At 47.6% G+C, this 21,490-nt stretch overlaps 1 protein-coding gene across 1 annotated transcript in view; it reads left to right on the top strand.

Moving 5' to 3' along the window:
* Positions 1-21,490, top strand: part of LOC116958144 (uncharacterized) — a 37,569-nt gene that overhangs the window by 10,414 nt on the left and 5,665 nt on the right. Inside the window, exons 4-11 of the mRNA XM_076055835.1 lie at positions 396-538; positions 1,687-1,888; positions 3,206-3,348; positions 6,284-6,485; positions 16,512-16,654; positions 17,019-17,229; positions 19,732-19,906; positions 20,441-20,505. Coding sequence (XP_075911950.1) covers positions 396-538; positions 1,687-1,888; positions 3,206-3,348; positions 6,284-6,485; positions 16,512-16,654; positions 17,019-17,229; positions 19,732-19,906; positions 20,441-20,505 — 1,284 coding nt within the window. The remainder of the gene's footprint in view (positions 1-395; positions 539-1,686; positions 1,889-3,205; positions 3,349-6,283; positions 6,486-16,511; positions 16,655-17,018; positions 17,230-19,731; positions 19,907-20,440; positions 20,506-21,490) is intronic.

Below are 21,490 nucleotides of genomic sequence, written 5' to 3'. Positions count from 1 at the left end.
ATCATCAACACCGATGTCCAATTGCCATCAAAACGTGATACAGCTGCTCACCCCGAGCTACAAACGCTCTGATAGTGCATTGTCTTTGTACTGTTCACATTTAGGCATTCTCTGGTCTGATACTGGTGAGACGAGGCCATAGAGAAGTCTGTCCTATGGAGTAGAACAATCAGTTTCAAAGACAATTCATATCTTATTAGAGCCAAGTCTGTTTGCATGCTCACCACAAGTACTGTGTATGGTTAATGCGACACTTAATGTCTTAAAAAAGGTTTCTATTCGGCGTTTGAACATCTTAACACACCTCATGTTCTATTGCCAGCAAGGGTAAAGCCTATTCTTATTTTCCATACGAGATGTACTAAAGTGGGCGCTGTGTGTTGTTGTTTCCCTAGAATTTGTCGTCGTCACCCCAGAGAAAATGAATGCCGTAGTAGGCAGAAAGATTCCCCTGCCCTGCTCTTACACCTGTACAATCAGCGGTGTTACCCACACGCTGGTGGAGTGGTTCAGAAGGGATGGACGTGAAGAAGAGAGGGTGAGTTACAAATCTCTCTATCTTAGCAAGACATCTAAATGCAGGAAAACCTTGCCTAATGCGGCTTTCTCGAACACGTCTTTGATTCTACGTGGTTTGACGGAACACGGGGGGGGGGGGGGGGGGGTGATCCATAATACAGGTTGCTTTGGGTTAGATCGTTTGTCTGTCCATTTGTCCATCAACAAAACTATAAGAGCCTTTCAGAAGTCCTGAATCAAAAAGTTACAGAAAGTGGGGGTAAAAGTTTATCTAAATGGTTTTCAAAAATTGTCGACACTCCCTCCCCAATTTTGTTTTACCCCTTCCCCCACCCAATTGTATATATTTATTTTGAAGGCATATATAGCTACACACCCTACACACAATAGCATCAGTAGTATCAAGTAATGTTCATTCTAGGACTATGCATACGTAGCCAGTGGTGAAGGGTGGGTGGATGATCCCAAACCCCGTCTCAAAATACTCTCTCCCAGGGTTATATTGATATACATTTTGGTGGACAATGCAATTAGCATGCATGTGCTGGAAGACTGTTTGATATGTACAAAAGCTATGACGTCACATGGCATTGTGATGTCATAACGTCCATACATGCGACTGCAAATGTATAGCTCGTATCCAGGTCTCGTGTATGTATGTACTGTACGTTGAACTTATTTCGCATGATACCGAGCCAACCGTGCTAACTCTACATCTTACAACCTTCTGTATTTTGATTCCAGTAAAAATCGTCCAACAGATGTTAAAGACATCCTTATTCATTCTAGGTGCAACAGCTTTTGGCTGGCCATCGAACAAAGATGGTCACCGCATCGCACGGTGTCACATGCGACGCTGCTGCGGCCATCTGGAACGCTCTGCCTTCCGATATTAGGAAGCCACTGGAGCTATGCACTTTTAAATCATCATCTAGATCGAAAACTCGTTTCTTTAAAACTGATGTTTGTATTTAGTTTGTTGTCCTTCCCCCGCACCTCCGATTAGCACGGTTGCCTATGTACTGTGTCAAATAAGTTCAACATACATACAACATACATACAAAATACATACATACAACATATGTACAACATACATACAACATACATACAACATACATACAACATACATCTTTGATCTGTGGATGCTCTCGCTTTTGTTGACCACAGATTTATCTATTCCCCAATGGAAATAGCAGCAGCGGGCCTTTACAGGCGTCCTGGATGGGTGATGTGTCCAAGTGCGACGCCTCCATCACCGTCAGTGACATCAAGACCCACGACTCTGGGAAATATCGCTGTGAGGTCACGGTCTATCCACAAAACATCCACGACATTGGGTATCTACAGCTGAATGTCAACAGTCCATCAGGTTTGTGTTATTTTCTTCAAACGCCGTCTACATTACCACCCACAACTCTATCATCTATCCTATAGACCTGATATTGAACTCAACATGTACACTTTAGAGCCATGGGTCCAGTGCCACGGTGAACTGGGTTCAACCCCTGGCTACGATCTCGTCACCACCAATGTACTTCAGAACCTTTAACTGCTCCTCACCGACATTTATGCAGTCTTAAAACAACTTCGCATAGGAGGTGACTCAGAGGTCAGAGTTCTGAGCTAGCGCCACTCAGAAGCATGGGGTCAAGTCCAGACATTTGCCCTCGAGTTCACCGAGACCTAAAGTCGAGTGAGTTGATGGACTAAGCCCCCATTTCTACAATTCTGCACTTAATTCACGAAATTAAAACTCTGATAATTAAAACGTATCGGGTTAATTGTCACGTGATAAATGCTGTTCCATGTGGAAAAGCAATTTAGCAAAGTCCTGCTCCAAACTGCGTGGACCAGCAGAGATCGCTTGAATGAATCTCAGAGTCAGCTCTGTGATATCCGCTCTGCGGGCTGTTCTCTAGCAGGACACGTTGCACTACTCTGTGAGCAATCCAAATTGTTTATATTAGTGGCGGGACACAGGGATAACATTTGGTAACGTAATTTGTTTTTCGAGGAAACCCTTGCCCAGCGCGGCTTCATCTAACGCGTGTTTTGGCTCTAGACGGTTGTGGCTGAAGGGGTTTGTTTTCCACAACATGGGGGTGATATTTCAGTGATACGCAGTTTGACGCTGCTAACATTTTCGCATCTGCATGAAAAAATGTAGTCACGTGAGAGTGCTGTATTTACCGTGTCTGTCTGTGTGCGCGTGTGGGTGTGTTTTTTGTGTGATAATGTAATGCACTTAAAACGCACAGCAACAGCACAACGTCAATGTTCACACATTACAGCATGCATTTGGTTATTGAGAACGTTAGTCATACGGACGACTAGATGGTGAAGAATAGGGTGTGGGTGCCGTGGTGTGGGCAGAATGGAGACGGAGGTTTTGTGTTGCGTTGAAATTGACAAAGAGTGTACACACACACACAAGACACGAGAACGACTCAGAATCCGTTAGTACAATAACGAGGGCGGGCATCTTGTAGTATTAGTTAAACAAAGAGGGAGGGGTGATCATTTCGAAGGCACAAAGGCAACCCGAGTCTTCCCACGAGGTCCATTTTGTTATTTAACAAAGTTTTGTACTTGAAAAATGCATTGTTACTGACAAATGTTTTGCGTTTATACATTTACATTAGATAAGAAAATATACTAATGTGGGCATTGTGTGTGGTTTCCTTAGATCTGGTGGTTGTGACCCCAGATAAAATGAACGCCATGGCAGGCACTACATTTCTGCTGCCCTGCGTCTACACCTGTACAATCAGCGGTGTTACCCACACGCTGGTGGAGTGGTTCAGGATCATAGACGGGCGAGAAGAGAGGGTGAGTTACTCCTCTGTCCGCTCTGTGCGCCATTTGCCGCTAAATTGCAGAAAGCACAAACGTGGAATTGATCAGTCTTGTTAGTAAACCTGGTCACATGACCCTTGAGCATTTACAATATCCAACGCAGATGAACAGGTTTGGTATTCATATTCTTAGTTCTTTCGGTAAAGTCACGTAAATAGAATACCAAAAAATGTAACCATTTAAATACTAAAAAATATAACTAATAAATAGAAAATAATTAAAGCAAAAACCCCACGAAGTTTGGATCGCAACACGAGCGGTCTTCTTCAGGTGGAGAGAATATAATTAGTTCCTGTAACACATTCTATCCACCTGAAGATCACTTGTGTTGCGAACGAAATTTCGTTGTTTTTTTATTTCAATTTTGATTTTAGTTTTCTATCTACGTGACTTTACCGAAAGAACCAAGAATATGAATTCCTGCAGTCACGAAAGTTTTAAGTCTATAATAAATGGTAATTTATCTCGATCAGAGTATATAAAAATATAATTTTACAAATAAAAAAAAATAATTACATTACTGGATTCTAGATTTGAAACTTTCGTGACTGCAAGAATTCATACTCTTTGGTTTTATTCGGCTAAAGTCACATAGATAAATTAAAACAAAATAAATCACGATGTTTCGGAGGCAACACAAGCTTCCGTCTTCAGGTGGAAAAGTCAACGCAGAATATTTGTGTCAGGAGCACAGTTCAGAGACCGGGATTATATACAGGCTAAGGGAGGGGGGAGGAGTCAGTAAGGGGGCGTGGGTGGGTGGGAGGGTTGGGCTAAGCAGCCTTTTGATAGAATGCTGCGGGTAACACCCAAAGTGCTCACATCAAAGGGCCCCTCGATGTGAGCTCACACCAAAGGGCTCCCCGATGCGAGCTCACATCAAAGTGCTCACATCAAAAGGCCCCTCGATGTGAGCTCACATCAAAGGGCCCCTCGATGTGAGCTCACATCAAAGGGCTCACATCAAAAGGCCCCTCGATGTGAGCTCACATCAAAGGGCTCACATCAAAAGGCCCCTCGATGCGAGCTCACATCAAAGTGCTCACATCAAAGGGCCCCTCGATGTGAGCTCACATCAAAGTGCTTACATCAAAAGGCCCCTCGATGTGAGCTCACATCAAAGGGCTCCCCGATGCGAGCTCTCTGTGAACGCGATCAAACGGCACTATGATATACAACCACTGAGGAATGGCTGTACAAAAAATTGAAAGGCAGCTAACGTTTGACTTGATTTAAAACATCTTTCCAGTGATTACAAACACGAGATCCAGGTCCGGTTCAACACAGTGCACAAAATCCGTGATCTGATCCCGTCAGTAAAGATGTGATCCCTGACCTACAGTACCCCGGTGTTTACAAATTGAGTTGTACCTGCGGGGACTGCTATATCGGGGAGACGAAGCGACATATCTTTGACCGAATCCGCGAGCACAAATCAGATTTTAAACACGACAGAACAAATTCTTCTGCCGTGGCTGATCATTGTTACAACGCTGTGTGTGATCATGATATTGTCTTCTCCGACACCAAGGAGCTCTGCAAACCTACAGGCTATTATCAGAGATTTATCCACGAGGCCATCCAGATTTACAAACACAGACACAACTTCAACCGAGAGGATGGTCTCAAATTGAGTAATCACTGGAAATATGTTTTAAATCAAGTCAAACGTTAGCTGCCTTTTAATTTTTTGTACAGCCATTCCTCAGTGGTTGTATATCATAGTGCCCTTTGATCGCGTTCACAGAGAGCTCGCATCGGGGAGCCCTTTGATGTGAGCTCACATCGAGGGGCCCTTTGATGTGAGCCCTTTGGGTGTTACCCGCAGCATTCTATCAAAAGGCTGCTTAGCCCAACCCTCCCACCCACCCACGCCCCCTTACTGACTCCTCCCCCCCCCTTAACCTGTATATAATCCCGGTCTCTGAACTGTGCTCCTGATACAGATATTCTGCGTTGACTTTCCACCTGAAGTTGGAAGCTTGTGTTGCCTCCGAAACGTCGTGATTTTCTTTTATTTTGTTTTAATTTATCTACATCACTGGAACCATGTAATTGCAGTAATCGACTTACGAACATTCAACTTAAGAACGGGTCACAGGAACTAATTATATTCGTAAGTTGAGGACTGCTCTAAAGTGCGCTACAGCTTCTGCTGTATCTGTATCTGCTCACGTTCATTCTAGAACTCTAGGCATACCTTTGCCAGTGGTGAAGGGTGGGTGGTGATCCAAACCATGTCTCAAAATACTCTCTCCCAGGGTTATATTGATATACATTTTGGTAGACAATGCAATTAGCATGCATGTCCTGGTAGACTGTTTGATATATACAAAAGCTATGACGTCACATGGCATTTTGATGTTATAACATCCGTACATATGACCGTGAATGTATAGCTCGTATCCAGGTCTCGTGTATGTATGTACTGTACGTTGAACTAATTTTGCATGATACCGAGCCAACCGTGCTAACTCTACATGTGATCATCTGCTGTGATTTGATTCCGGTAAAAGGCGTCCAACACATGATAAAGACTTTCTTATTCATTGTAGGTGCGAACTCCGGTTATCCTCACAGCAGGATTTGGCTGGCCATCGAACAAAGATGGTCACCGCATCGCGTGGTGTCACATGCGACGCTGCTGCGGCCATCTTGACTTCTCTGCCTTCCGATATTAGGAAGCCACTGGAGCTACTCACTTTTAAATCATCATCTAGATTGAAAACTCGTTTCTTTAAAACTGATGTTTGTGTTTAGTTTGTGGTCCTTCCCCCGCACCTCCGATTAGCACGGTTAGCTATGTACTGTGCCAAAGAAGTTCAACATACATACAACATACATACAACATGCATACAACATACATACATCTTTGATCTGTGCATGCTCTCGCTTTTGTTGACCACAGATTTATCTATTCCCCAATGGAAATAGCAGTGGCGGGCCTTTACAGGCGTCCTGGATGGGTGATGTGTCCAAGTGCGACGCCTCCATCACCGTCAGTGACATCCAAACCCACGACTCTGGGCGATTTCGGTGTGAGGTCACGGTGTATCCACAAAACATCCAAGACATTGGGTATCTACAGCTGAATGTCACCAGTCCATCAGGTTTGTGTTATTTCCTTCAAACGTTGTCTATATTACCACCCACAACTCTGTCATATATATGTAGTGCTGTGAATTCACTCGGACGACAACCGTCTCTTTTTCCGCCGTCACTTTTATTCCATCGTTCTGTACACACAGTAATTCTCTCCGTGCTCCGCCAACTCGGACACTCCGATTTACTTCAGCATCGTCCGTGGATCCCCTTCCACACACAGTGTTTCTTCACCTATCTCTTCACACACAGTGTCTTCCCTTCCACACACAGTGGTTCGTCTTCTATCTCCTCACACACAGTATCGCCGCTATCTCTTCACACGCAGTAACTTCCATCTATTCACACACAGTGACTCTATCTATCTCCGCTAACGCTGACTCTCCCTATCGCTATTTACTGTCTTTAGGGTCCGGCTCTCTATCTATTCTTCCCTAACATTTCCAGCTGTCTTCTTCGTATCTCTTCACCTCTCGCCAACAACTGCCCAGCAACAACTCTCCAACAACAACTCCCCAGCGGCAACTCTCCAACAGCAACTCTCCAACAGCAACTCTCCAACAGCAACTCTCCAACAGCCACTCCTCCCTGTTCAAACCACCTCGCGTTTTATCCCCTCTCGCATTAGCCTTAATTAATTGCCACGTGGCTCACTGGCCGTTTCCCGCCAGCCCGCACCTGTCCTCTTCCTCAGACATTCAGACGCCACCACTTAACGCTAACAGCATCTCGACCAATCACAGCCCTCGTGCCACGACTCCCTTGATTACTTGGGTTTGTTTACGCCACTCGCGACTCGACCACATGTTCGACCTCGTGTGACCCGTCCTCCTTGTCTGTCTGTATGTACTCTATATAGCCAATTCCTATGCGCATTATCTACTCCACTACATCACCCCCCCCCCCCCCCCCCCGTGATGAAAGAACCTAGCCGTCCCCGGCTACGATATACTCGAATTGGAGTAGTGGAGTGAAGCAGACGGAACGATGACAACATATATACATAACGCATTTGCAATATACAACCATTTTGTACAATCACGCAACGACACGCACACAACACCTTTGTACAGAATTCCCAACCCCCAAAGTCAATGTATTGTATTCCTCCTGGAACTGGTTCCCGCTGCCGGTCCATCTCCCCTGCACGGGATACCCTGCCGTAAGGGAGGGCCTCGCTCGTCTTGCCAATGAACCCTACGCCCATCCCTGTCCCAGCGACACTCAGCTGGCGGGGCTGTCCGTCGTTCCCGGTCGGGACGGCCATTGGTCCGGATCTGTGGCCGTTCAATCGGCGTCCGGTCGGTAACCCTGCCCAAAAAGGGCGATCCTGCAGGCACACGGGGGGCAGATCTCTGGGACACGCGCATTTGTGACCTCCCCACAGGTTCGTCGGACACATCCAATACAGGCCGCTCTCGGATGGGGGATGACGCATCATATGGTAACACAAATTTCTTCAGGCGCGACGGGTGAACAAACCATGTCCGACGACCGAATTTTATTCGCACACTCTGATCCCGTAAAACCTCCACAATATCAACGGGCCCCTGCCAGGGGCGGTGAAATTTCGGGGACGTTCCCACCGGCACCATGGAGCAGTACAACCAGGCTTTATCTCCAACACTCCACGGCTCTCGTGGCCACTGCCTGCCGAACAATCTTTCGTTAGCGGCTTGTCGTCGTGCCGTATTGCAATGCAGCCTCTCGGGCTTCCCTTAGACGGTCCAAAGCCACCTGCATCGGAGCAGGCACCGTCGTAGATTTCTCCCGTTTTCGAATTCCTGATTTCACAATAGCCGGCGCTTCCGGTTCCCGTCCATACATCAGAAAAAATGGCGAGTACCCCGTTGAGGCATGCGGGGCCAATCTATACGCGGCCAGCGTCGCTGCAACATGCAGATCCCAATCGCCTTGAGCGGTGTTTACTTGGTGACAAAGCATGGACGTCAGCGTCCTATGCAGCCGCTCGACCATCCAGTCAGTCTGCGGGTGGTACGGGGACGTCCGGATCTTTTTGGTCCCCAGCGAGTCACACACGTCCTTAATCAATTTCAATGAAAAATTTCTGCCTTGGTCAGTAAGCAAATGTTCCGGGGCCCCCTTATCTAATATGTATCCATTCAAGAAAGCCTCAGCGATCGACGTCGCTGACTGGTCTACTAGCGGCCATGCCATCGGCCAACGAGTTAAGTATTCCACCCCGACGACCAAATATCTGTGCCCTCGGGGGGTGACGGGAAACGGACCCAAAATATCCAGTGCCACAATTTCGTTCACTCTCGAAACTTGAATCGCTTGCAAAGGGACACGATATGGCCGTGCCGGCGCTTTCCTCCGTGCACATTCCTGGCACGCTTTAACATGCTGTTTCACATCGTTAAACATTCCCGGCCAGTAAAATTCACTCCCCACCGTCAACGCGGTCTTCTTCTCCCCCAGATGCAGCAATTTCTCATGTACCTCGTTAATCAGTTTCCCCCGCAACACCTTCGGGACAACAATACAACATTTTTGTGCTTCCACATCCCAGCGAACAAGCAACTCCTCCGTTAACATCAAAAATGGGCGATCCTCCGATCCCCTTGAACGAGAGGCACGCAGCCTCATCCTGGTCAGCGAGGAATCTTCCACCTGCAGTTGCTTCCACTGCTTCAATGACAACCCCAACAGTCCAATTTCTGCTTCAGGGACTATCCCTGGTACCCCCGAACCCGCTTCAGTGACCGTTTGCGGAACCTCCTGCAGCGGCGGGCCGCAACGCAGCGAGCCCTCTGTGCACCGACACGTCTCATCCAGTCGCGGCAACCTCGACAAAGCATCCGCGTTTACATGGTGCGTCCCTTTCCTATGCTGGATCGTGAAAGAGTACTCCTGGAGGGTCTCAATCCAGCGAGCCATTTGCCCCGATGGCTGATCCATGCGCAGCAAGTACTGTAGCGCCACGTGATCAGTGCGGATCAAAAATTCCCTGCTGTATAGATACGGTCGGTACTGGTGCACAAAATGGACAATCGCCAATAATTCCCTACGCGTCACACAGTATTTTTGCTCCGCCGGCGATAACACCCGGCTGCTATATGCCACCACTCTCTCGACGCCATCAACCATTTGTGACAAAACCGCGCCTATGCCCGTATCACAGGCATCCGTGTCAAGTATAAACTGCTTCGTAAATTCCGGGTATCCCAACGGCGGTGCGTCCGCCAGTGCGGCCCGCAACGCTTCAAACGATTTTTGTTCAGCAATCCCCCATTGAAACTTTACACCTTTCCCGGTCAGCGTATGCAATGGTCGAGCAATCGTGGCAAAATCCTTAACGAACCGCCGATAATACGACGCAAAGCCCACAAAGCTACGCACTTCCCCTGCTGTTTTCGGCACTGGCCATGTACGCACACAACTCGTCTTTTCCGGATCAGTGGCCACTCCTGACGCACTAACGACGTGCCCCAAATACTTCACCGATGTTCTTAACAATTGGCACTTATGTGGTTTAAATTTCAATCCAGCGCGCCGCACTCTGCCAAAAACGGCGTGCAGCCGTTGCAAATGTTCATCGAAATTCCTACTGAAAACAATCACATCATCTAAATATATCAAACATGACTCCCACTGCAGGCCCGACAACACGGGTTCCATTAATCGCTGGAAGGTCGCCGGCGCTGAGTGGAGTTCCATCGGGAGCACGTTAAATTGATACAATCCTTGTGGTGTCCGAAATGCCGTTTTAGGTCTTGACTCTTTATCCAGGGGCAATTGCCAAAAGCCCAACAACAAATCGAGGGTCGAAAAGATTCTGGCGCCGGACAGGGCGTCCAGCGAATCATCAATTCGTGGAAGCGGGTACGCTTCCGCCACCAAAACTTTATTCAATTTCCGATAGTCAAAACAAAATCGCATGGTTCCGTCACGTTTTTTAACGAGGACAATAGGGGCTCCCCACGGGCTGGACGATGGGGCGATAATATCCTGCTCTAGCATTTCGTCAACAGATCGCCAAATACATTCTTTCTCAAGAGGACCTACACGATGCGAATTTAACCTGATCGGGGGTGTGTTCCCCGTGTCAATACGATGCTGCAACAACGTCGTTCGACCCACGTCGTATTTCCCTGAACTGAACACATCCTTAAATTCCACTAGCAACGCATGCAACCTCGGCCGTTGCACAGGCGATAACTCTGGGTTTTGTTCGTAAAGATCCCTTAACCATTCCGGATCGTCCTCCTCCCTTGACAACATTTCATCCTGCCCCGTAGCAAAACATGTTTTTGTTTCTGGACCCGGCACACCCGTTGCGTGCGCCAACGTAGTGCCCCCTTGAATAACAACCTCTTCGTGCCCCGCGTTTACAATTTGAATGAAGGGATCACAATAAGTTGGTATTATGGTCAAAGCTCCTACCACGGTGGGCATTCTCGACACAGCATTTGAGGGTGTCAACAGCACTCCCTCCTGTAGCTCATCCCAAGGCAATTCCTTCTTTAACCGTAGCGGTACCAATATTTGCGATGCAGGCGGGACGCGCACGGTGCGGCTCACCACAGCCTGCACCACAGCGTTCGCCACCGCAAATTTCGAAGGCGTCCCCAAAAATTTCATACATTTCCCCGACGGTAATTCCAAACAACCTTTTTCCACTGAAATCTCAATTGGCATCTTTTGCAAAAAATCCGTGCCCAACAAACACGGTACCGCCAAGGCCGTTGAAACTAAAACACTTCCTGTCACAATAACCTCCCCAATTTGAATTGTCGCAACCACGCAGCCCATAATGCCCAAACTGCCCCCGTTTGCCGCTACACATGGCCCTTCCACTGGCGCTAACGATCCAGGCGACGTCGGCAGCGACCGAAAAGTTTGCAACGAAATGAGAGTTGCCGACGCCCAGGTATCCACAATAACCCGTACCATAACACCTTAAATACATGCCATCACATCCGACGATCCCGGCGCGGCCCCCAACACACGATGTACCAACGCGCCCCACATATCCCGGCCATGCGTACTATCCGAACCCGATGAATACGGTTGAGATGACGCGGATGAGTGATGTGGATAGGGCGGCCGTGGGGGAACCGCCCGCCGTAGTTGTTCGGCGCCCACGGAGGACCACCTCTTCGTCTCCAGCAGTCGCGGGCGAGATGACCCCTCTGCCCGCACTCGTAGCATGCCCGATGCACGCCGTCTCCATATGCCCCGGGACGACGCCGTCGGTCTCCGGTCGACACTCCGGCCGCCGCTGCCATCGGCGGCGCCTCGTCCACCACCACCGCCACCGTGTTCGCAGCCCCGGCAGGGGTCGTCAGCGACGGCATTCGCTACCGCCGACGCTGGTTCGTCTCGTATATCAAGGTTGACTTGTATGTTCCTTGCGATCAGCAACGATGACACGTCGTCGTCATCATCCTTGTCCGGGAGCGACAAGACGACTTTCAGTTCCTTCGCCAGCTGTAACATCTTCTCTTGCAGCAGGGAGTCCCAGCCCTCCTCGTCCATCGCCGGGTACGCAACCTGGGCGAGGGCCAGCAAGGCGCTGCGAAATGCCAGGGGGGACTCCGTGGCCTCCCGTTTCCTCTGTTGAAATCGACGTTTGGCGACCGACCGCGGCTCGTAGACCTTCCTCATTGCCGCAATAGCACCGTCCAATGTGTTTTCTGACAGCGGCAGGGAGTCCGTTAAAAGTCGCCAAGGAGTCATCATCCAATGCCGTCGGCAGTGCTCGTAACACGGCACTCTCCGTCCACTTCAGGGACTCATAAGCCGCACGGAATCTTCGTATGAATGCCGTCCAATCTCCCACTTTGGCCTCAAATCGTTGTACGTGTAGCCGTCATGGCGGTCCCTCCGACTGGTCGTCTTCGTCGTCAGAATCTTCCAACCGCTCCGGCTGAGCAGCAACCTTCGGCGGTGGACCCGGTACGGGTAGTTGAATGCGGTTCTCCGTCAAGAAGTTCTGGAATTCCTCCGACAACTTCTCCATTCTGGCCTCCCACTGGGTCATGAGGACTCGCCAATCCTCCGGCGATCCCGGGCCTTCAGCACCACCCGAACCGGTGTCACCGTCCGGAGTACTGCCGGCCATTTGGCCGGGCTGCAAATCGTCGTTGTCGCTGTCGCCGCCCGAGTCCACTGGCACATTTCTTTTCTTTGCCGCTTTCCTTGACATCGTGGCGTGTTCCGTACTTTTTCTGACACCAAATGTAGTGCCGTGAATTCACTCGGACGACAACCGTCTCTTTTTCCGCCGTCACTTTTATTCCATCGTTCCGTACACACAGTAATTCTCTCCGTGCTCCGCCAACTCAGACACTCCGATTTACTTCAGCATCGTCCTTGCATCCCCTTCCACACATAGTGTTTCTTCGCCTATCTCTTCCCACACAGTCTTTCCTTCCACACACAGTGGTTCGTCTTCTATCTCCTCACACACAGTATCGCCGCTATCTCTTCACACGCAGTGACTTCCCTTCCACACACAGTGGTTCTTCTTCTATCTATTCACACACAGTATCCTGTCTGTCTATTCACACACAGTGACTTCTATCTCTTCACACGCAGTGACTTCCATCTATTCACACACAGTGACTCTATCTATCTCCGCTAACGCTGACTCTCCCTATCGCTATTTACTGTCTTTGGGGTCCGGCTCTCTATCTATTCTTCCCTAACATTTCCAGCTGTCTTCTTCGTATCTCTTCACCTCTCGCCAACAACTGCCCAGCAACAACTCTCCAGCAACAACTCCCCAGCGGAAACTCTCCAACAGCAACTCTCCAACAGCAACTCCCCAACAGCAACTCCTCTCCGTTCAAACCACCTCGCGTTTTATCCCCTCTCGCATTAGCCTTAATTAATTGCCACGTGGCTCGCTGGCCGTTTCCTGCCAGCCCGCACCTGTCCTCTTCCTCAGATATTCAGACGCCACCACTTAACGCTAACAGCCTCTCGACCAATCACAGCCCTCGTGCCACGACTCCCTTCATTATTTGGGTTTGTTTACGCCACTCGCCACTCGACCACCTGTTCGACCTCGTGTGACCCGTTCTCCTTGTCTGTCTGTATGTACTGTATATGGCCAATTCCTCTGCGCATTATCTACTCCACTACATATACTACAGACCTGATATAGAACTCAACATCTACACTTTAGAGCCATGGGCCCAGTGCCACGGTGAACTGGGTTCAACTCCTGGCAACGATTGCAGTCTTAAAACAACGTCGTATAGGAGGTGACTCAGAGGTCAGAGTTCTGAGCTAGGGCCACTCAGAAGCATGGGTTCAAATCCAGACATTTACCTGCGAGTTAACCGAATCCTAAAGTCGACGAAATTAAAACTCTCAGAATTTAAAGTATCTAGTTCATTGTCACGTGATAAGTGCTGTTCCATGTGGAAGAGCAATTTGGGAAAGTCCTGCTCCAAACTGCATGGACCAGCAGAGGTCGCTTGAAGGAATCTCAGAGTCAGCTCTATGATATCCGCTCTGCGGACTGTTCTCTAGCAAGACACGTCGCACTACTCTGTGAGCAATCCCAATTAATGTGTATATTAGTAGTGGGACACAGGGATAACATTTGGTAACTAAAAAATATACAGAGGAAACCCTTGCCCAACGCAGCTTCATCTAAGGCGTGTTATGGATCTAGACGGTTGTGGATGATGGGGTTTGTTTTCCACAACACGGGGGTGATATTTCGGTGATACGCAGTTTGACGCTGCTAACATTTTAGTATCTGCATAAAATATTTTTAAAAACGTTTTAAAAACATGCTTTCATGAAATTTACTTGCAATGGAAGAACTCCGCGACTCCAGGAAGTGGCCCCGAAGCTTGCCATAACGTAAGGGATTGTGGCCAATTACAGCCAACGTCAGTTGACCGTGGGCAATTAGACCTAAGCCGAAACATAACATATAAAAAATATTGTTTGAAAAATATATTTTTATGATAGAATATAGTATTGTCATCAGTTTGACATAAGTATACCAAGTTTGCAGTCGATATCACATTGGGAAGTGGGTAAAAATTGAGTTACAATATTTGAGGATACAACGACAACAGCAGAGTGAGTCTGTGCACGTGTGGGTATGGTTTTTTTGTGTGATAATGTAATGCACTCAAAACGCACAGCAGCACAACGTAAATGTTCACACATTACATGATGCATCTGTTTATTTAGAAAGAGGTATATAGACGAGCTGGATGGTGAATCATTACATTTCGATTTAAAGCTTTCGTGACTGCAATGATTCATCTTCTTTGGTTCTTTCGGTCGTGAGAATATTATTGTGTTATTTTATTTTATCAATTTATTATTTTATTCTCATTCTACGTGACTTTACCGAAAGAACCAAAGAAGATGAATCATTACATGTTTAAGTGACAGTGTTAGTGGCGAGTGTAGGGTGTGAGTGCCGTGGTGTGTGAAGAATGGAGACGGGGGCTTTGTGTTGCATTGAAATTGACAAAGTGTGTACACACACACAAGACACGAGAAGGACTCTGCATCCGTTAGTACAATCACGAGGGCGGGAATCTTGTCGTATTAGTTAAACAAAGAGGGAGGGGGTGATCATTTTGAAGGCAGGAAAGCAACCTGAGTTTTCCCACGAGGTCTGTTTTATGTCTAACAAAGTTGTGCCCAACATGGCATTTTCCAGGAATCGCACACATTAGTATATTTTCTTACATAATGTAAATGTATAATCGCTAAACATTTATCAGTAACAATGCGTTTTAAAAATACAGAACAGGCAGACCTCATCTAACGCAGGGGTTACGCTCCTGGAAAATGACGCGTTGGGCTAAACCGCGTTCAGTAAATAATAGACCTAATGGAAAAACTAAGGTTGCCTTCCTGGGTCCGAAATCATCACCCCCTTCCTCTTTGTTTTACAAATTCTAAATAATGTTGGTGTTTGTTTTTGTACTAAAGGATGGTGAGTCGCTTTCTATTTCTTGTGTGTGTGTGTGCACTCTTTAGTTTTCACTATCGCCTGAACACAAAACCTCCTCCACTTCTCATCCCGTACCACGGTACTCACGCTCAACACTCGTACTTAACAGTCACTTGAACGTTAAATGATTTGCCATCTTGGCATTCGTTTGACATTGTCATCAGTGAATGGACGGGTAGATGCATGCGGCAATATGTAAACATTTGCGTTGTACGTGTTTAGTATGTAACGTTATCACACAAAAAACACAAAGACACAAAAAACATAGGTGGTAAATAAATAGTTCTCACAGTAGATTCATTCACACTTTCCAACGGATGCAGCACCCTTTGAAACAAAGATGATAATCTTAGCGTAAAACCACGCAGAGCTGAACCATCACCCCATGTTCCGGAAAACGACCCACATCAGGTAACCAGTGCAGAGTCGCATTCAACAAAGTTGCATTGGGCAGGTTTGCCTGTATGTCTGTTTGAGTGTCATGCATCAAACATTACACACATTTCTCGATAATTGGTTACGTGGTCTAACCCCCAAAAACTTATGTTATGGATAACATTGGTCGCGAAAGCCTATGTGTTAAACATTACTCGATTTTGTAATGCACTATCGGAAAATAATCCTCCCTGCTGTGGGGATCCAATGTCACTTAATCTATACTCTAAACGGATCTTTATATATGTGGAAGGGAAATCCGGAGGACCCAGAGAAAAATCCACGCGACCCACGGGGACAGTAAACACGCAAACTCTAAACACACATCAGCAGGTGTCAGGGTCGGGCTCGAACCCACGTGCCTTCCTACCAGGCGAGTTAGTTAACATCTCACCACCTCGGCTTCACTGGAAGAGACCTCAGAGGTAGCTCTAAGATATCCCCTTCTGTGGACCGTTCTCAAACATGCAGCATTGCACTGCTCTGCTAGAGACCGAAAGAGATGCTTCGTCTAACGGAAAGTATTTGCCCACTTTCTCTGTCCTAATTGTCACCACTGCGTTATGAGACCAGCACCTCCTCCTCCTCCAGAGGTTCATTCCCACTGCTAATGTGACCATCGTGGGTTTGTCCACAGACCTGGCCGTTGTCACCCCGGATGCAAAGGATGCCACAGTAGGCAGCACGGCTCTCCTGTCCTGCTCTTACACCTGCAACATCACGGGTATTAGACACACGCTGGTGGAGTGGTTCAGGACCATAGACGGACAAGATGAGAAGGTGCGTCACTGTCACACTTGCACACTATGACTTACACCCTCCTGCTCACAATGATGAGTAAATGTTCTTTATTAACGCCCGTTCATGCTAATTTATTTCAATGAAGGTCACCCCCTCTCCTTTTCTGGTCCCATTGTCAATTTTAAAGTTTTTCAGACAGCAGAATTGTATTGTATCTTCAAGTAGAATAATCTCAAATTCTCTCCGTTCTCTCTACTCTGAAGAAGAGTCATTTCCTAGGTGTATTATATATTTATCTGTTATAATTCAACGTTATTTACATGTGTCAGTTTTCGGAATATGAGCACGTTTAATATGTGGACACATAGTCATGCCCTGTCGTGTTCTCACGTTTGCTGTCAAGGTTTATAAGATCATATACAGAAAGAGAAGCCTCAGGCCGATGCAGGTGACTTGGGTGGGTGATGAGTCCACGTGTAACGCCTCCATCACCATCAGCGACATCCAGACCCACGACGCTGGACGATATCGCTGTGAGGTCACGATTTATCGATACGACAAGTCAAGCACGGAAGACATTGGGTATCTGCAGCTGAACGTTCACAATGAACCAGGTTTGCATTATGTCCTCCCTGGATCTATTTAACACCCACTACTTTATCATTCTCGCTAAGCAAGAATGCAAATTCTCTTCTATTGTCCAAATTTACCACTAAAATTCACTCTGTGGTACAGGCATAAAGGGTCTTTGTTATTCTTCACAGTATATAACATCACTTAGTATAAGAAACTCGACTCTTTGTTGAGTTGTCGACATGAACCAATGACAGCTTAAGTTCCTGTCTCTGTCTGTGTCCCATGAGATTGTTGTCCACTTGTGGGATGTGGAATGCTTTGATGTAAAAACAGAGTTTCTTAGCTCAAAGGGCTTTACTCAGGGATTAAGTTTCTGATTCGGATTCACTTCAAGTGCCGATGTGGGAGCTGCAAGGCGATTTACAGCGTCAACAGGAAACCGGCACAGCGATGATTGACCTCTCCTGCTGGCTGTCCATGACTCCGTTTGGCGTTACTGGCCCCAAAAGTCATCAAATGAATTCTACCGTTCACCTTATGAACACGATGCTGGGCAAACCGTGCATTGAGCGTGAACACCTCGCCGGTGAACACAGCCGCAGGAGAATCGTGAACAATGGCCTCCCCCTAGGCTGGGTTATTATAGCACCGTCACTAACATTCACAGGCAGGCCTCGCCGGACGCTGGGGGTTACGTTCCTAGAAAATGACTTGTTATGCAGAACCGCGTTCGACAGATAATTATTGACATTGTGGGAACATGGGGTTGCCTTCCTGGGCCCGAAATGATCACCCCTCCCTCTATGTTACTAATTCTACAAGATTTCTGCCCTTGTTTTTGGACGAAAGGATGCTGAGTCACTCTCCATTTCTTGTGTGTGTACACTCCTGAACATGAAACCCCCGTCTCATCCTCACACCGCAGAACTCGCATCCAATCCTCTCCCCTGGCAATGATTTCCCAGCCTGACGCTCGCCCCTGACTCTGTCGCCGATTCGCCATCTAAAGTCTTTAATGAATGGACGGCGAGATGCTTACGGCACTGTGAACATTCCCATTGCATCGCTGTGCATGTCGAGTGTGTTACTTTGTCACACGAAAGACTCTCAAAAACACACACACACTTAAACATGCGTGGTAATTAAATAGTTCTTACAGTCGATTCATTCACACTTGCAATGGATGCAGCACCCTCACGGCACTAGTTTTAGACACGGAGATGAGAGTCTAGGCAGCGTCGAGCTGAAAGATCACCTCCATGTTCCAGAAAACAGACCTCATTAGGTCTTGCACCGTGTAGATCCAGAACGCGCGTTCGATAAATCTACAGCGCATCTGCTCCTCCTGACAACCAGGAGGAATAGATGCTGTGCAGCACAGAAACGAGGATGGTGCGACGGATCTCAGCGATCACAGGACTGGATCGGTCAGAACTGAAGAACTGGGGAAGGAGGCGGGAGTGGCGGTGCTCATCTCACTCGAGCGGAGAGAGGGAGTCGGCTCACACGGCTGGGACTGCCTTAGTAGAGGAGGGGGCAACCGCAAGGGCGATGAACGTGGAGGCACCAGGGCAGAGACAGAGGGGCAGGCCGAGAGCGAGGGGAGTAGAAGTGGCGAACGCGGCGGATTCGAGGGACTGGGGAGTAGACGCGGAGGTGGCCCAAGGCAGCAACGAGCAGAGCAGGAGGAGCTGCAGGGCAGAGACCGCACGAGAGGAGGGGGACAAGGCAGGAAGAGGAAGAAGACGTTGACTGTCTGCATCTCTTGAGTACTCATTGTTTTTTTTTCGGTAAAGTCACGTATGTAGAAATACAATAAAATTATATTAAAACAAAACAATCACGACGTTTCGATCACAACACAAGCGATCTTCATCAGGTGTCAAGAACAAATCATGGAGGTAAATACAACAAGAAGATGAGAGACGAGAATTCAACAAACCTAAGAAAAATTATGTGAAGCACAACCAGTCAGGCCAACAACACAGTTAGACACTTCCTGGCGGACCACGAATTTCAGGAGAGTGTTACATTCGTGTTCAACCTCTGGATTGCACATACCAGCATAGACAGAGTGAACAAATACGAGGTACAAAGTCAGCAGAAATACATATACAGGCCTGAATATGTATTTCTGCTGACTTTGTACCTCGTATATACAGGCCTGTATGTGCAATCCAGAGGTTGAACACGAAATTTAACTCTCCTGAAATTCGTGGTCCGCCAGGAAGTGTCTAACTGTGTTGTTCGCCTGACTGGTTGTGCTTCACATAATTTTTCTTAGGTTTGTTGAATTCTCGTCTCTCATCTTCTTGTTGTATTTCCCTCCATGATTTGTTCTTGACACCTGATGAAGATCGCTTGTGTTGTGATCGAAACGTCGTGATTGTTTTTTGTTTAAACATAATTTTATTGTATTTCTACATACGTGACTTTACAAAAAAGAACAATGAGTAATTTTATGCGGTCAAGAAAGCTTTAATTCTTTAATCTCTTGAGTGTTCACGTGTTTCTGTGTTGTCTGCGTTTATGTTTAATAGAACCGACAGACGCAAGACCCACACCAACCCCAACCCCAGCTCCAACCCCAGCTCCATCACCTGTACTTGGCATCGTCTTGGGAGTCGTTATTCCTCTGGTTGCTGTTGCTGGAGTTGTTTTGTACTGCTGGAGGAGGATAATGAGACTATGTCAGCCAAGAGAATCAGAAGCCCCGTGAGTATCGCCTGCACTTGCACCAGAACCTCACAGTGAGTGAGAGAACACGGCTCATAATGGCCACTCCAGAGACCCCTGAGCAGGCTCTCTCCAGAGCCTGAGTTTGACTCCAGCTCCCTGCCTGCCCGTGACTCAGAGCTGTGCTCAGTGGAGCCTGCGGGAGCTCCTGGCAGCTGGGACCCCTGAGTTAGACTCCCAGCCGTGGCTGCTGTCAGTGACAGGGGCTCCATATGAGTGGGGGTGGTGATGTGAGACTGCATCAGTCATAGGAGATGGTGAACTAAATGGGCTCTCACGTCGTTAAATAAAACACATCAATCACAAGAGACAGTGATCTCAATGGGCTCTCACGTGGTTAAACAAAGGATATCTGTCAAATCAGGGTCAGTGATTGCTGTTGTCAGTGGTTCCATGCGGGTGCCAGGCAGGTGTGAGGCGTGGGTTAGACTCCCAGCCGTGCCAGTGACACAGGCTGCAAGTGGACGAGGGTGGGGATGTGTGATCGACGCGTGTCCACTTCTCTCTCAGCAGGCCTCAAGAAATGCAGCCAATGAACCCAGTTGGAGAAGATGCAGGAGCAGGTGAGAGTGACAGAGGTATGAAGTAGGAACCACTCTCGTAAGGATCATTCTTTCTGTGTTTGTGTGTTTGTGTGAACTGCGCTAAGAGCCAACGACCTGGGTTCAATTCCCTGCGTTGTGTAAACGCCAGCACTGCTGAGACAAAGGCGGCCGGGCGTGGTGCTGGCCACATCACCCTCTCGAGGTGTTACTCGCTAGCAGCACTTGCCTCGACTGACTGGTCAAGGCTACATCATGGGGGACCGTTGTGTTTGTTACGCAAGTTTGTCATGGCATGGGAAGTGACTTTGATTCATGAGCTGGGTGCTTGGGGCTGGAAAGAAGCCCCCTCCCTCCCCCCTGTTGCGATGCATGCAGGGGCACGTGCAGGACGCTAGGAATCGCGTGGCCAGGATTGGGTAGACAACTTAGAGACAGTGCCGGATGAAGCTCGTGCGGGGCCTGTAGCAAATAACGTTATATAGGGGCCCTAAAATGTTTGTAAAAAACACGAAAATATTAAAACATACATTTTAAATCTTGATTTGAAGCTTTCGTGACTGCAGGAATCCATACTAGTTGGTTCTTTCGGTAAAGTCATCACGTAGGTAGACAAATAATAGATCACGACGTTTCGGGCGCAACACAAGGTCGTGATTTATTTTCTTTTATACCTACGTGACTTTACCGAAAGAACCAAAGAGTATACATTTTTAACTTGCAGAGTAAAGTAATTGTACTTTTTCATTTGCTATACAGCCAGATAATGACAAATCTCTAAACTTAAACACCCAGTCGTTCACAAAAGTTGAAGGTGGTATAGTACTATAGTAATAGAGCAAGTGCAGAATCACTGAACCGGAATTGATATCTAGAAAGCATTTAGCGCAGGGCCCTTGAAAGTGCGGGGCCCATAGCATATGTAGCTACTTTTGCTACTACGATAATAAGACACTGATAAGTAGCACATGCCATTGTTGCTACTAGGATAATGCGGCACTGCTTGGAGGTTGTGAATGCG

Source organism: Petromyzon marinus, chromosome 73, assembly GCF_048934315.1.
Source record: "Petromyzon marinus isolate PM22_M1 ecotype Great Lakes invasive population chromosome 73, UKy_Petmar_22M1.pri1.0, whole genome shotgun sequence".
Lineage (NCBI taxonomy): Eukaryota > Metazoa > Chordata > Hyperoartia > Petromyzontiformes > Petromyzontidae > Petromyzon > Petromyzon marinus.
The sequence above is the reverse complement of the archived record's forward strand: the minus strand, read 5'-3'. Positions and strand labels throughout refer to the sequence as shown.